Genomic DNA, 15,913 nt, shown 5'->3' with positions numbered 1-15,913 from the left:
TCTGCAGAATTAAAAAATAATATTTTGTGATGTATAACAAGTTATCATTCTGTGTTGAAAGTATTTCCAAATTCAGTACTTGGTATTTTAATGTCTCTCCTATGACTATTCCTGCCTTTTTGCACCTGTTTGCAGGAGGTTTTGTTTTGACAGCTATACAGCCATGTGACCTCTGCATACAAACAAACTTGCATTCATTCACAAACTCTAGCTATGTATATGGCTGGAAAGTAGTGTTCCCCTTTGCTAATTCTGTTTTCTGAAAGTAGTACCCCCTTAAGACTCTAATGACCTGCTGTGTATTCACACAGGAATCTGGCCTTTGTAGTGTGAATCTCAACACCATTCAGAGAGGTATATTTACAATATCATAGTTGCTTCTTGCATGGTGGCTAAGTGGTTAGCACTTCTGCCTCACAGCACTGGGGTCATGAGTTCAATTCCTGACCATAGCCTTATCTGTGTGGAGTTTGTATGTTCTCCTCGTGTTTGCGTGGGTTTCCTCCGGGTGCTCCGGTTTCCTCCCACACTCCAAAAACATACTGGTAGGTTAATTGGCTGCTATCAAAATTGACCCTAGTCTCTCCCTCTCTCTGTGTGTGTATGTTAGGGAATTTAGACTAAACTCCAATGGGGCAGAGACTGATTTTAATGAGTTCTCTGTACAGCGCTGTGGAATCAGTGGCGCTATATAAATAAATGATGATGATGACCACTCAGTCATACATGCCAACTCTCCCGGAAAGTCCGGGAGACTCCCGAAATTCGGGTCAGTCATTTGACGCGATTCTCGGTGAATCGCGCCATTTTGGAGGGCGGGACGAGGCCAATCGCGTCATTTTGGCCCCGCCCCCGCGAAGCAAATTACGTTTTTTTGCGGGGGGCGGGGCCAAAATGACGTGCTTGGCCTTGTCCCGCCCTCCAGTCACTCCCCCTGGTAAGTATGCACTAAGTAGCACTGCTTATTTCAATTCAGATGAATTGGCATTAAGGTCTGCAGTAAATAAGCCTCCCCTGTGTGCGTTTTGTTATCAACCACCTCATATAGGGGCCTATTTATCAAACAGTGTACACTAATTAAAGGACACTTACCGTGATTCTGGCGCACTTTGGAGTATCCTTGAAATTTATGATTGTTGCATTGCTTTGCATTCTGTATCGTTTTTCTAAGCAGTCAACATCAAATAGTGTGGTGACTGCTCCCTACCGCAATTTAACAAGTTCCAGCCGTTTTTCAGAACGGCTGTTCCTGTGGAGATTTTTTTTAATAAATATGAGAAATAGTTCAATCCTTATCAATGCGATAAGGATTAAAAAATATTTTTCATTTTTTGCAGTGGTTGATAAATGTGCCCCATAAAAAGCAAGACTTATTATACCATTGATTATGTTAAGTAATAAAGACTGGTTAGACATTCACAGATACTGCATCGTGACAGAGAAAAAGCTTATGAAATCCAGACACATGCACACTCTTGCTGTTTGCTTGTCGACTCAAACTGCCACAATTACCAATGTCTATGCCATGTGTTATAAAGTGTATTCCAGGAATGAGCCTAGTATATACACTGTTAGTGATGTTCTGATCTTACATGTAGTATCAAGGACAGTGATTTCTTACAAAACAGATATGCTGTGAGAAGCACTTACAATCGCTGCCTGCTTTCTAGGTACATCCCCTATTTAAACACAACCCTATTCACAATATGCTTGTCCACAGGGAGACAATTTAAAATTGCAGTCGCATGACAAAATAATTAATAGCAGTCATTATCAAGCAAATTAATAATGAGGATAACAATGTATCCAAAAACTAATGCACATGGAAAATTAAAAGTTTTACCATATGTAATACAGAAAATGTATACTTAATTTACTAACAGTGTGGCTTATTTACGTGATGGATTGCGCAAAAATGTTTTATAATCTAAAAATGTCTGGTTGATAGTCCAACCCACACTACTTATTGTCATAGACAGACATGAGATAAACTAGCTGATGATGGGCACCTGGGTGTCGGTATGCTCACAGAATAGTCTGGTATTTTAGTGGGGTTCCCCAAGCACAATTCTTGAACATACTATCCCCAGATAATTTGATACAGTACTCGTAACACTGACCTAAATCTTTATTTAGCTAACTGTTCCAAAAATAGAAATCTCCTTTACTACTATTCTGTGACAAATAATGAATTCCACCCACCAGCACTGCAGCATGAGCTATTTTCAGCTGCTGTGCAGAGGCGTTCTGTGGAATCTTAATGTTACAGCCATGAGCAGAGTCCTCAAGGAAAAGTCCTTGTAAAATAAAATATAGTTCAAAAGTCAGTCATCTGATATGGACTGTGTTGTTTTTACTTTCCTAGTTAGTCCACTGTGTTTTGCTAATATTTTTTTCTATGTCTTTAAATATTCTTGAATTCCTACTGTGAATAAAAACCATAATTAAGCTGTGTGAACACCAGAGTGAATTGTATTCTCTACTCATATCAGACTATAAGACAAGAAAGGTTCAGTTAGTACAAAATGCATGTCTTCCTGATACAGTAAAAGTTTAATGCATTGCACTGAATGCTATAGTTGTTTGGATGAATATTACAACTCTATTTAATTGGCCCCTTAGTGTAATAAAAAAATGCCAATAGGAAACAGCTAAGTACAGAAATAAGTGATAAGTCCATAATGTTTACAGTTTTCTTTGTTAATAAAAATTGGTATATATGCTTTAAAGTGTGTTTTTTTTTTTATTTTCACAGAAAGAAATGATCAGACAGAACAAGAAGAAAGAAGAGAAATCAAGCAGAGGTTAACCAGAAAGGTGAATGATCTTGCTTCCTTAATAAAACAGATACATTGAGGCATATTTAAATGAAGGACTTGTTAAAACCTCCTGCAGGTACAAGTAGTAGCATGCTGGGGGTCCCAAGCCTTCAGGAATTAATTGTCACTGGCAGCACTGCACTGCTATTAACCAGGCTATGGTCATCTTGGTGTCTATTAAATCAGCTGCTCTGACAACCTTCCAATGGATACAGTTTACTTTCAACTTTTCCTAGGTGTTAGCCTTGGAAAAAACATTTTGCGCAACACTGGCAGTTGTCAATATCTCTGGAACTGTGGGGGTTGAAGCATGGAACCCTGTTCTACTATTTGGGGGGCTCATTGGAAAAAAAATGACCTGTAGTTCCCATAATAGTATGCTGTTATACTCTGCTACACTGCACAAACATCAATTGCTCAATGGGGTCTACCAGGAAACACTGCTCAGACGGGAATGCACTAGTTGTTTCTAGAACACACCACAAATGTATACTTACGGTTCCCTGTGCAAATCACAGCACCTGAATGTGGTATTGATACCATACATTAAACATGTACTTAAAGTACAATGCTTATTATTTTCATGTAGCTGAATCAACGGCCAACTGTAGATGAACTAAGAGAGCGGAAAATCCTGATACGATTTAGTGATTATGTGGAGGTGGCGAAAGCACAGGATTATGACAGGAGAGCAGACAAGCCATGGACAAGATTATCTGCAGCAGACAAGGTACCAAGAATGTTATTTAACAAGCAGATATGCATTCAACATTGTATAGTCTACACGAGGATCTAGGAGAGTTATTCCAGTTAATTAAAGATAATTTAGGTTCTGTTTTTAACATACACTTAAATAAATATGTGTTGAGCTTTTAAAGATACAGAATGTATAGTTAATATATAACATGGAGGTAGACAAGATGGGGCCCTTCAGCAGTTGTGAAGCTACCACCTGTTCCAGAAGTTGCTTATGTCGGATACAACTATTCAGGGATAGCTACGTTCCTTTTCTAAGAAAAAAAAAATGTCAAGACGACTAATCTTAAAAATAAAACTTTCTGATACATCGATTTTGTTTAACATTAAAGTTTTTAACAATAACTTAGTTGGAGCTATTCACTAACATACATTTACACTCAGTGTTAGAAGTTTGTCATCATATGGACATTCAGCAAAGGAATCAAACATGTGCATGTCTGTTACAATGCCTGTAGTGGACACCAATGTGCTGGCAATTATAACTAATCCATTAGTTTGTTGTTCTATTTGTTGGATAATCCAGCTAACAGGACTCTGTTTTCATATTCTCAGGCTGCAATTCGAAAAGAACTTAATGAGTATAAGAGCAATGAAATGGAAGTGCACGCCTCAAGCAAACACTTGACCAGGTTTGTTTAATTTAAACTGACATTGGGACTGGAGGTGGGAATGACTGTATGCAGAAACGAAAAAGGAATTATACAGAAGTGCTCTGGATGAGAAACGAACATTTTTTGAATCACGGAAACTGACATTGAAAAACTTGTGTTTGCTTGGTTTAATACATACCGGTAGTTAATTTTTTATATTGCACTCTTTATGGGCTTTTTGTATGCTTTATACAACCACATAATAAGCACACAGATCTTATGCATTTTTATTTAATATTATTGTAAGCAGTGGTTGAAGTGGGAATTTAGAACTGCCAGTATGAAAAGCTTAAATTAATGGCCAGTGACCTGGGGGGCTTCCAGAAGCTCTATGGATTTTGATACTGTGAAATTAATTTAGATGCTTTTTAACTCAATTTAGTTATAATCAGTGGTCGAAGTGGAAAACGTAGATTTTTTTTTTTTTTTTTTTGTTTGTTTTTACTAAAATTAGGGCTGTGCGATCCCCACGTCTCATATGTCACACATAAATGGGATACACAGATAAATGGGACATTTCGGATGTTTTAAAGGTCAGAGCACTATCTATGGAGAACTAGAAACATTCTTAAATGCTGCCAATTGACCTATAAATTTGTGGGATGTCACATATTAAAAAAATCATGTATGAGGCATGAGCTAAGGTAATTACTGAATTGTTGTTCATTCAATTGTTATTTTATCCTAATTACACCTTAAGCTTTAAGGCTTAAAGTGTTGTATCTAATGTCTGTTGTGACCACCATTAGCTGAATGCATAGATATGTAATGTATTTTGTGAAATGGTATGCTACTTTCTCAGAGTTCTTAGTCACAGATCAATGTTACAACACTTTACTCTGAATTGTTTTATTTTATATTTTACTTACCGTTTACTTATCTACCTGAATTTTTTTAGATATATGCTTACACATATGACACAGACACACACACCTACACAGACATGGGACACAGAGACAGACATATAAACCTACCTGAGAGAAATGCTGGGAATATTGTACTAGAACTCCTGGTTTGTTCATTCTGCTGAGAAGAACTTCTAAATAAAGTTTTGCCAGAATATCAGTTTCAGGTGAATTAATATCTGTCTGTATTATTGACAGTGGACCAAAATGCAGTGAAACTGAATGTAGATAGCTTACCCATATTGGAGACAAACTTTATTGTGACAATTGATCAAAAGTGGTGAGTTAGACTGAGCAGTGGGAAGTGCCGGTTGTATACCGGCCTACTTTGATCACTGATTGTAAGTTTCCACCACATGTGCTAGGGATTAAATGAAGATTACACCAAATAAAAATTAACACCACAGGTGTCTTGTATCTAACATTTGTATATACTAGTGATGGCATATTTTAGCAAATTTTTAATTTATCTGTAAAACACTCAGGCCCTGATTTACAGTTGAATGTAAAGATGATTTGTTTGCATATGAGCAAATATTGTGCCTGTATTTTTAGTTCCTACATCTTAAGATATGTGCAACCTTAAATCCAGTGTATAGATGTGACAATCATCGTAAATTCCCAAACTTGCACCCAGTTTATGTAGGTGCAAAAGTGACAACTCTTAGCTAACTATTTCAAAGTTCATGTACTGTAAATTAATATATGATGCATCTCAACAAAGTGTGCTTAACTTGTGTCTGCCTACCCCCTCTGTACTGCACTTGCACGTTAACAAACTTTCCTCTCCAAGTGCAACTGTAAAATACACAACTCTAAATATGGACTCATCAGTACAGTACATCAAAACACATCTATACATTGCGCATATGCACTTATTTACATTTATTGCAAGACTCGTACATTTAAAATGGAGCTGTCATCTCAACACAATGGAAGCAGCCATTGTGTAGCCTGAACCAATGTTCATAACAGAACATTCTATAATTTCACTTTGAACCAGTGCAATTATTGAAACAGGAAGGGCCTTAGTGATGTCACTGGTTACTAGTTAAAAGGCAGACTGCTCTCTCATGAATTTTGATTCAGTCCAAGAAATGCCTGCCTTTACTTTGTGCTCTTTAATATATATACTGCTTTACATGAAAATACTGCTATTTGCAATATTTTTAGTAACTCTATTAAAACAATGGCATATTATATCTACACTGTGTGTTGAACACAGCAGTGATCAACTCCTAGCTTAGTCAATGTGCAAAAGTAAATTACCTCTCTCAGCTAAATGATGATTACTTACAACTTCAAGCTCTGTTATAATCTTCCTATATAATATCTTTTTTTATCGGATTACAATTTAATTATTTTAACTAAAACTCTGATCTTTGTTTTCCAGATATCATAGACCGTAAAAATGTTTGCTTGGAAAAAGTATGGTCCTACTTTGCAGTTAACCCCTGAACATGTTCCACGAGGAGCTATGGTGTTCAGTTGTGAAGTTGAGCGCTTGGCGCTCTGATATTTACACGGAGATCGGTTGTGAGCAATATAGAGTGATTGCTTGCTACTCTTCCTGACGTGGAATGGAATCGCAATGAGTTCACTGCGCGTGTCTGGAGACTGATCAGCCCCAAAACACGGAGAGAAACTAGATCAAGGATACACACGCAAAACACAGTGGGTGTCACTGAAAGACACTGGATGGAAACTTTTATGAAGCTGTATATTGCAGCGTAATGCTGTGCATGGTGACATCATAATGGACACACAGCCAGCACATCTTTCAGTATTACATTGACATGTCAGCCTAATCACAATTTCTTTGTAACTCTTACAGATCATGCCTCGGCAAAATATTTTCATGTTTTATATTTTATTTCTTTTTTTAAAAGATGTCTTAAAACAGTTACATTTCCTGGTTAAGCTAATCTTATTAAAAAAAAAGAAAAAAAAAAAAGTTGCTGAAAATGTTTACCTGTGTGTATGTATATATATATATATATAGTGCTGCAATTTATTCACTAGACATGTTATAGAATATATGGCGCACATAATATAGAATGGTGGAGACTGCTGGGAGCAAATATACCGTATTTCCCCATGTATAAGACGCACCCTTTTCCCAAAAATGTGGGGTCTAAAAACGGGGTGCATCTTATACAGATGTGGGGGGGCAGGTCCGTTCCGCAGAGACAGGCAGGGAGAGTGTGCTGCCCTGCAATCTCCGCACACTTTTTGACAGCTACCGTAATATATTTTTTTTTCAAGTTTCGGGGACAAAATTAATGTGCGTCTTATATATGGGAGCGTCTTATACATGGGGAAATATGGTAAATCAGTGATGTAATATCTGTCAAAGGGGTGAAGAGATGAGATTTGTTCTCTTTAATCTGCCTTTATATTAGTGTAGTGTTTAAATAGCTCTATGCTAAATTTATTTTAAAAGCTTGAATCGGAGGTGATGCAGTAAATATCTGGCCCACGTTGTAATAACAAGGCTGATGAAAACATCAGGAACTGAGCTATAATATATTATATATAGCTATAAAAATGAATGCTATAATTCAATTAATATAGTACACACTTGCCAGGCTTGTGTCTTTACAAAGGACATGAGATGAAAATGTGTAATTTGAATTAGAGTACGTATTGCTTAACCCCTTTATGACCAAACTAAATTTTACGCTTTACAATGCGTCAATTCCAGTGAGCACAATTTTTTATTCCCATTTTTTAGTCCACGCACGTGAAATTCATATTGGTTTCAGATATGATCAGATCTGGTTTTCTTTTGGTAGCACATTAGAATATAATTTTATTTTATGGCCAGTATATAGAAAAATATGAGCTAATCTAGGAAGAAATATACTTTTCCATGATTTTTCCCATAGGCAATTTCACAAAGATATTTGTCCTCAAAATTAAATCCACTGGTTCTTTCTGATATAGGGATAACAAGTATTTGTACTTTAGCCAAGGTTTGACACAGTAATATGGCCAAAAAACTTTGCACAAATGTTTCAATTGAGAGGAACTGGTCTGGGATTGGGAAGATGTTATGGGGTTGGCGCAGTTTGGGAGATTTGCATAGGTGTGACAAAGTCTAGGTAAGATTGGGAGGGGATATCCTTTCTTTTTTTTTTTAAACCAACATTATTAAACAAACACAGGTGACAACAAGCATAAAAGAGATAGCTGGGTCAGTACAAGCATACAATGTCACAATTCACAATGAAATTTCCATTAAAAAATGCAGACAATGATAATTGAATCAAGCAATAACCGCATATTTTAAGAGGGAGAGGGTGGGGAGCAGGACAGGAGGGTGGCCGTCGTCTGTGGGGAGCCAGGAAAATTTGGGACTCCACAAGTGGGGGAGTCTCAGAAGATGTAAGGCACTGTGCCAAAGAGCAATGGTCAAAGATGTCTGATATGAGAAAGGCGACTCAGAGGGGAACTGATGGGGCATACTTCAGATATAGCCAGGTGGCTCAGATATGGTGAAACTTGTCTTCCTTAACTTGCAGATGGGAGTTGCTTTTTCCATGTTAGCAACAAACCATATGTAAGATTTTAGAGAAGAGACAAAGAGGAGTTCTGCGTGTTTTCACATTTTGGCAAGCCGGCGCCTTGCAGCTGCCGAGACATGTGAAGCCCATTTTACTGAGTGGGTATTCATGTCTTGTAGAGGGTAGCAGAGGAGGAAAGACCACAGGTCTTTCTGAATAGGGGACTGGAGAAGGGAGGATAGGAGACTAGCAACTTTATCCTGGATGGAGGAAATGACAGGGCACGGTACCTAAATATGTAGAAGGGCACCTCTATGGCCGCAGTCCTGCCAACAAGCAGGGAAGGCAGCCGGGTACATTTTAGTTAACTTATCAGGGGTAAGATACCATCTCTAATAAATCTTGCACTTGTTTTCTTTAATAAATGTAGATATGGAACTGGAGGCCACACTCAATCTGATGGGCTCCCAGCATTTCTCCTCCAGATGAAAGGGGGCAAATCCCTCTCCCATTCAATATTGTGACCATTAACAGGAACCAGCATAAAAGCAGGTTATATAGAGAAGAAATCATGCCCCTCCTCAGCGAGGAAGAGAGACAGAGGGTTTCAAATTAAGAAGCCAGGAGAGTCTAGTCACGTGACAGGAGAGAGTAAAGGAAGTGTCTAACTGCAGATATTGATAAAGAAGTGGATGAAAATCAGGAAGTTTGGAGCAGAGTACGTCATAGTATATGGACTTTCCCCGCTCCATAAGGTCATTGGTAGATCGAATACCCAAAACAGCCAAAGACTGAAGGAATGATCAAGACATACCAGATGGAAACCCAGGGTTGTGCCATAGGGGCATAATGGACAGAAGGAAGAGATGGCATTTGCAGGCTTTCCAGACCTCAGCAGCAAATAGTAAAGTGGGGATTCTCCTAATCAAGGCAGTCCTGGCTATGTGAAGCAGGCCCCAAATCCAAGACAGGTCTGCAGGGAAAGATAAGAGACTTCAATATCTGCCCAGGAAAGGACAGCAGAAGGAGCAAAGGAGGTCGCCACTGAGTTAAGAAAGGGTACTTAACAGGAAGTGTCTGAAATAGAGAAGCAGAAGAATAGTAATTTTTACAGCGGTGATCCTGCCCAGCCACAAGATCGTTAAAGAACGCCAGGAAAAAATATCAGATTTAAGTTTAAGGAAGAAAGTCGGGTAGTTATCCTGGTATAAGAACTCATAGAAGGTGATAATGTAAAACCTGAGATATTTCAGTCTTTTCTTCTACCCCTGAAAGTGGAACTGGAAAGTGATATCAAGATAGTCACGGGAGGGGAGATTAAGGAGCAGGGCTTCCGATTTTGTTACATTAATTTTATACCGTGACAGATTTCCATACAGTGTCATGAGATCGAATAGATTGGGTAGAGATGTTATCCTTTCATTTTTTAAAAGCCTTATTAACATTAACATTTTTTTTTCATTATTTAAAGAAATAATATATTTATTTTCTAGTTATATGGGAAGACTGAATTATCTGGATCTAATAGCAACTAAATAGTAATAAAGAAAATCTAGATTGGAGATACCTTCTAACTATTAAACATCCTGACCAGTCCATGATTGACTTAACTGACTGAAAGCTGGTGTTATAACCAGCGCATTCAGTAAGAAGACAAAAAGTGTAATAAAAAAAAATAAAAAAAGAACAAGCAAATGGAAATACTGTTTTTTTGCAGTAAATGTATAATGACCAGTATATCTGTTGTATCATGAAGTACCCCTATACTAAGTTTGTTTACAGTGGGTGCAGTACATCCTGAGAACAATAACATCACAAAACTACAAGCTATAGTCTTCAATAAGAACACAATACACAAAACTATGTTTAGAATTTCTATAGAATACATATAATAAAACAGACACATTATATTTAAAAATAAACACACATTAACTTACAAATAAGGAAAAAGTAAATGTACAAAGCCATTAGTAATGAGCATTAAGGTCCAAAGTTGTGTTTTTAGGATCTCTCTTTTATGAAACTGCACAGGTGTTTGGCAAGGCACAGAATACTGGTGCTTATTGCTACAGGACATCACTTATTCTTTATAAACAATATAATTGGAACAACAAAAGATATATCCTGCAGGACTGTAAAAGGAACATGTCCTGCACAATACATTAACACTGTTTCACTTTACAAACATCTTACAGAAAATACTAGTAAGCAACATTGTTTCCTGATGGTGTTATTGGCATGCATAAACAATTTTCACAAAAAAATATAGAAATCTAATTAACAATATCAACAAAAAGAGAATAATTCAATCAACAAGCTAAGCGTATTCGGTAAAACTGCATGCATTCTGCATAGTAAGTGGACATGTAATTGCATACCTAGCACAATATATTGATATTAAAAGGGACCTGTTCCAGTCATAAAAAGAGAATGAAGTCCCTTTTGTACACTGAGAAGCTCCTCTTCTTGCTGTTACAAAGACAAAGGAAACATAAATATGTCTTACTATTCAAATCTGGACTGTTTATGCTTAATTTAGCTTTTCTCATACAGGGGTTTTCATCTTTACATAAGATTATTACTATATCCTCTTCCTTCCCAATAACAGTACTCGGCTTGGTGTCCCTTTGCTGAGACATTCACCATTGACTGTAGTGAACACTTAATTCTAAACAAGTTTGCCAAACATAGTTTCAAAATTAATATTTTGTTTGATTACAATCCAAAGAGGAGCAATTAAACATGCTAGAACAAGTGTAATGTATGTAGTGGCATTTTCTCTCATTTTCTTTTTTTTAATAAAATTTTACATTTTTTTTTTCTTGAGATACTCCATGGCAGCCATAATGAATGGGTTAACTCGCTAATCAGCTGAGTAGAGACAAGAAAAAGAAATGCTCTCATAAGGTGTATATACATTATATATATATATATATATATATATATATATATATATATATATAGTGTGACTCTTCCTTCCTCTGGTGTCTTCTTCTTTGTCTCAGCTGAGTAAGCAGAGTGTAAGTATAGTGCAGTAGTTTTGGTTTTTTTCTCTATTGGGGCCGTACCTTTATCCCTGGTGGATCCTGGGAGCTCTTGCGATACACCTTCGGGAGTGCAAGCAGAGGTGGCTCCCTTGGAGACGGCAGTTGCTACAATGGTGTGGCAAACGCAGGGCCTGAATTCAGGGCCTTCTCCTCAGGTGTGTGACATCAATTTTGGCTCAGAGGTCATAGGTGTGACATCACTTTTGGTACAAAAGTAATATTCCAGCCTGAGGCCTAAGACTGCACAGGAAAATCTTGGAACGGCTTACTGTTCATTGCAACCTTCATGAGTACCTTTCCAGGTAAGCCCTATAGGGGTTCTTTCTATATTTTATTAGTCAGTTAGATAGTCTGTTGAAGGAAAGAAAAGCATCAAGTCTCATCACTGTGTTTGTGGAGTATGTGACAAACCTTTGTCTGAGAATTGTGAAGGGACTATCAGTGCAGAATGTATTCCTCAGTCCAAAAGCCAATCTGCTCAGCCTCCTGAACAGTTTACAGAATTTCCGGAATGATGAGGGCAATCAAGGACACTTTTTTTTTGCAAAATAGGTTTTATATGCAACGGAAGAGATTAAGAGAACCACAACAAAAACAAGTGTAGATGTTAGAACTGGTACGTCTGCCAGGGGCCATTGAGTTTCCTCAGTGATCTCAAAAGGTCATGTGACAGTGAGTCGGGAATTCAGAGAAGATCCCAGGTCATTTGACCCTGAACTCCTCTAACATATTTGTAGAACATTGGGGATTGATGACACACCAGCTGACTTCTCTCTGCAAAATCCTGTTTTGAGGATCATCAGCATGAAGACAGAGTGTTCCAAGTGCAGGGTTATTAAGGATCTCAGTAATAAGAAATGGTAACAGACATCTTCCTAATGACAAGAGACTTGATTGCATGTATGCTTTTTAGGAAAAATACACTTCAAGGTGGTGTTTGGAGGCTAAAATTAATGCTACTGTAGCCAGTCGTTCAGCTAAAACCACTATTCCATTGAAAGATCCTATAGATAGGAAAATTGAATGCTTTTTCCAGAAACTTCTTCATATTTCCTTGGGTACTTGTTCAAGTTTGTCATGGCTGCAGCATTCGTCCCCAGGGCACTCAGAAAATGCATAAGAATGTACAAGAGAAAAAAAATAGATCTATTCAAAATCACTTATGTCATGAGAAAAGAATTGACTTCCTATGTGAGGCTTCACCACACTCGATTACTCTTTTTGCCAGAAGCATGGATCCATCAGTGGTAGCTAGAAGTGCTCTCTGGCTGCATCCTTGGTGGGTAGACCCACATTTAAAGAATTGTTTTTCAACGCTTCATTTTGAAAGCACTTTTCGGGCATAAACTTGATTAATTGATTCAAAAGAATGCTGGGGACAAATCTTAAAATTTTCCTCAAGAACAGAGAACAACAGGTTTCCCTTTCACTCCCTCTCAACAGCACTTCAAGGAAGAACGGAGCTACTGGCCTGGAAAGCAGTATGGTGCCATACTTTTCATCCATCCCTAGCCCTAACCAAAGCCATATCAATGACACTTCCCTGGCTCAACCTCCAGTGCTGTAAGTGATAGAATTTCAAATAATGCAGTGGTTTAGACACATACCACTCAAGATCGTATAGAACAGGTGAAGTCCATTCTTCATGCAATGTAGAAGCAAGCCTTCTTTACTTCAATAAGTCTGCAGGACACTTAAATTAAACTCTTAACTCAGTCTGTTTACATATCCAAGGACCATCATCAAGGTGCTATTAGTTGATTGCTCTCAAGGAAATGAGGAGACAGTCTTTAGCTCCTATGGAAAAGCTGGCATATGAGGAACCTTCATCTGGGTCCACTCACGTAACTACAGAGCAAAAAGCATCTGCACACAAACATTATGGAGATAAAGGCAGACTGCAACATGGACAAAGACAACAACATGGTAGATAATCTCAGCATATCACAGATCCATCCGGGGGAATGATCAATGCACAAATATTTGTTCAAATTCCATCCATAATTTAGAGCTATAAGTTTAATGATGACACCAAAGCCGGTCGTCCATCGTTTCCAAAAGTTAAGAAAGTGTTCTAAGAATTGATGGCTTGGGATACTGAGGCCTAAGGGAATTTCTGACAAGGTGATTAAAGTACTTCTTCAAGTATGAAAACAAAACACTAACCTCAATTTATTATACGATTTAGAGGACATACATTCTACGATACAAATCCAAATTGGAGGATCCTACTTCTGCTATCATTCCACATATTCTTGATTAACTTCACACTGACTTCAACAAGGGCCTTCTCCTAACCACTGGAAAGGTTAATGTATCTGTGCTTACTGTTTTCTGGACACTAGATTAGCATAGCAGCATCTTAATTTTCTATTTATTTTCAGAGAGATAAATTGTCTTCTTATTAAACCTTTTAAGGTACCGTGGGATCTTAATGTTGTCCTGGATGCCATAATGTCTAATTCCTTTCAGCTTTTACAATAGGTTTCACTCAAGTATCTCATACTTAAGGTGTCATTTCTACTAGCAATCACATCTGTCCAACAAGTGAGATTACATGCCTTATGCTGTAATAAACTATTTCTGAATATCTATATGGACAAGGTGGATTACAAACTAATCCTACTTTCCTACCCACGGTAGTTTCCACTTTTCAAAAAAAAATCATGATTTTATGCACTATATGGACCAAAGAATTTGGCCACACCTGTTAATGATTGAATTGAGGTTTTTCAATCAGATCCGTTGTCAGAGGTGTATATAATCAAGCACCTAGCCATGCAGCCTCCATTTGAAAACATTTGTAACGCAAAATGGTATGCTCTGAAAAGCTCAGTCACTTCAAGCGTGGCAATGTGATTGCCGCCTTTGCAATAAGACGATTTGTGAAATTTCATCTGTGCTGACTGTTCCACGGTCAACTGTAAGTCATATTATTAGAAAGTGGAGGCATTTAGGAACAACAGCAACTCAACCACGAAGCGGAAGGCCACGTAAAATCACAGAGCGGGATCAACGACTGCTAAGGCGCATGGTGCGTAAAAGTCACCAGCGCTCTGCTGATTCTATAGCTGAAGATTTCGAAACTTCCACTTGCATTAATGTAAGTACAAAAATGGGAGCTTACTGGGTTTCCATGGCCAAGCAGCTGCATGCAAGCCTCACATGACCAAGACCAATGCCAAGCATCGGATGGAGTGGTGTAAAGCACGCTGACACTGGACTATGGAGCACTGGAAATGTGGTCTGTGGAGTGACGAATCATGCTTCTCTGTTTGGCAGTCAGATGGGTGAGTCTGGGTTTGGGTGATGTCAGGAGAACGTTACTTGTCTGTCTGCATTATGCCAACTGTGATGTTTGGTGGAGGAGGGATAATGGTATGGGGCTGTTTATCAGGGTTTGGGCTAGGCCTCTTATCTCCAGTGAAGGGCAATCTTAATGCTTCAGCATACCAAGTAATTTTAAATAATGCTATGCTTCCAACTTTGTGGCAAAAGCTTGGAGGAGGAGGGGGGGGGGGGGGGGGAGTCCTTTTCTATTCCAACGTAATTGTGCCCCAGTGCACAAAGCAAGAACTACAAAGACATGGTTTGATGAGTTTAGTGTGGAAGAACTTGACTGACCCACACAGAGACCTGGCCTCAACCCCATCGAACACCTTTTGGATGAACTAGAACGGTGATTGCGAGCCAGGCCTTCTCGTCCAATATCAGTGTCTGACCTCCTAAATGCTCTACAGAATGAATGGGCACAAATTCCCACAGAAACATTCCAACAGGTTGTGGAAAGCCTTCCAAGCAGAGTGAAAGCTGTTATCGATGCAAAAGGGGAACCAATTCCATATTAAAGTATATGTATTTGAATACAATGTCATTACAGTCACTGTTGGTGTAATGGTCAAGCGTCCGAATACTTTTGTCCATATAGTGTATTTCCACCTCTCGGAGGGAAATTACATACACTGGGTCTTGTTAGGGCAATTTAGTTTTTCTACTCCAGAACGAATCATTTAAGAAAAAAGGATCAATTATTTGTCCTTCTTGTAGGACATAGGCAAGGATATACAAGTATACCCTTGCAAGATGGACCAGAGATGATTACCGTCAATTTAATTTTGATTGAGATTCTCCGTAGCAGCTCAATATTATCTGTTTATATTTTTCAGGACAGCTTGGGACGTTTCTCAAATATACCAGGGGAAGAAGTCACACTATATACCTTCCAGA

At 38.2% G+C, this 15,913-nt stretch overlaps 2 protein-coding genes across 5 annotated transcripts in view; one reads left to right on the top strand and one right to left on the bottom strand.

Annotated features, from left to right (window-relative positions):
• The window catches only part of PHACTR3 (phosphatase and actin regulator 3), a 245,832-nt gene extending 238,784 nt beyond the window's left edge, over positions 1-7,048 (top strand). For all 4 annotated transcript variants that reach the window (XM_075176787.1, XM_075176784.1, XM_075176785.1 and 1 more), the window contains 4 exons: positions 2,756-2,817; positions 3,409-3,549; positions 4,131-4,207; positions 6,527-7,048. In XM_075176787.1, the coding sequence (XP_075032888.1) occupies positions 2,756-2,817; positions 3,409-3,549; positions 4,131-4,207; positions 6,527-6,542 (296 nt within the window). In that variant the 3' untranslated portion in view covers positions 6,543-7,048. The remainder of the gene's footprint in view (positions 1-2,755; positions 2,818-3,408; positions 3,550-4,130; positions 4,208-6,526) is intronic.
• Positions 7,049-10,501: 3,453 nt separating this feature from the next.
• Positions 10,502-15,913, bottom strand: part of LOC142094528 (synaptonemal complex protein 2-like) — a 249,960-nt gene continuing 244,548 nt past the window's right edge. Inside the window, exon 18 of the mRNA XM_075176783.1 lies at positions 10,502-11,108. Coding sequence (XP_075032884.1) covers positions 11,037-11,108 — 72 coding nt within the window. The 3' untranslated portion in view covers positions 10,502-11,036. The remainder of the gene's footprint in view (positions 11,109-15,913) is intronic.

The sequence above is a fragment of the Mixophyes fleayi genome, chromosome 6 (assembly GCF_038048845.1).
Source record: "Mixophyes fleayi isolate aMixFle1 chromosome 6, aMixFle1.hap1, whole genome shotgun sequence".
Taxonomy (NCBI): Eukaryota; Metazoa; Chordata; class Amphibia; order Anura; family Limnodynastidae; genus Mixophyes; species Mixophyes fleayi.
Note: the sequence above shows the minus strand (reverse complement) of the source record. Positions and strands in the feature narration are given on the sequence as shown.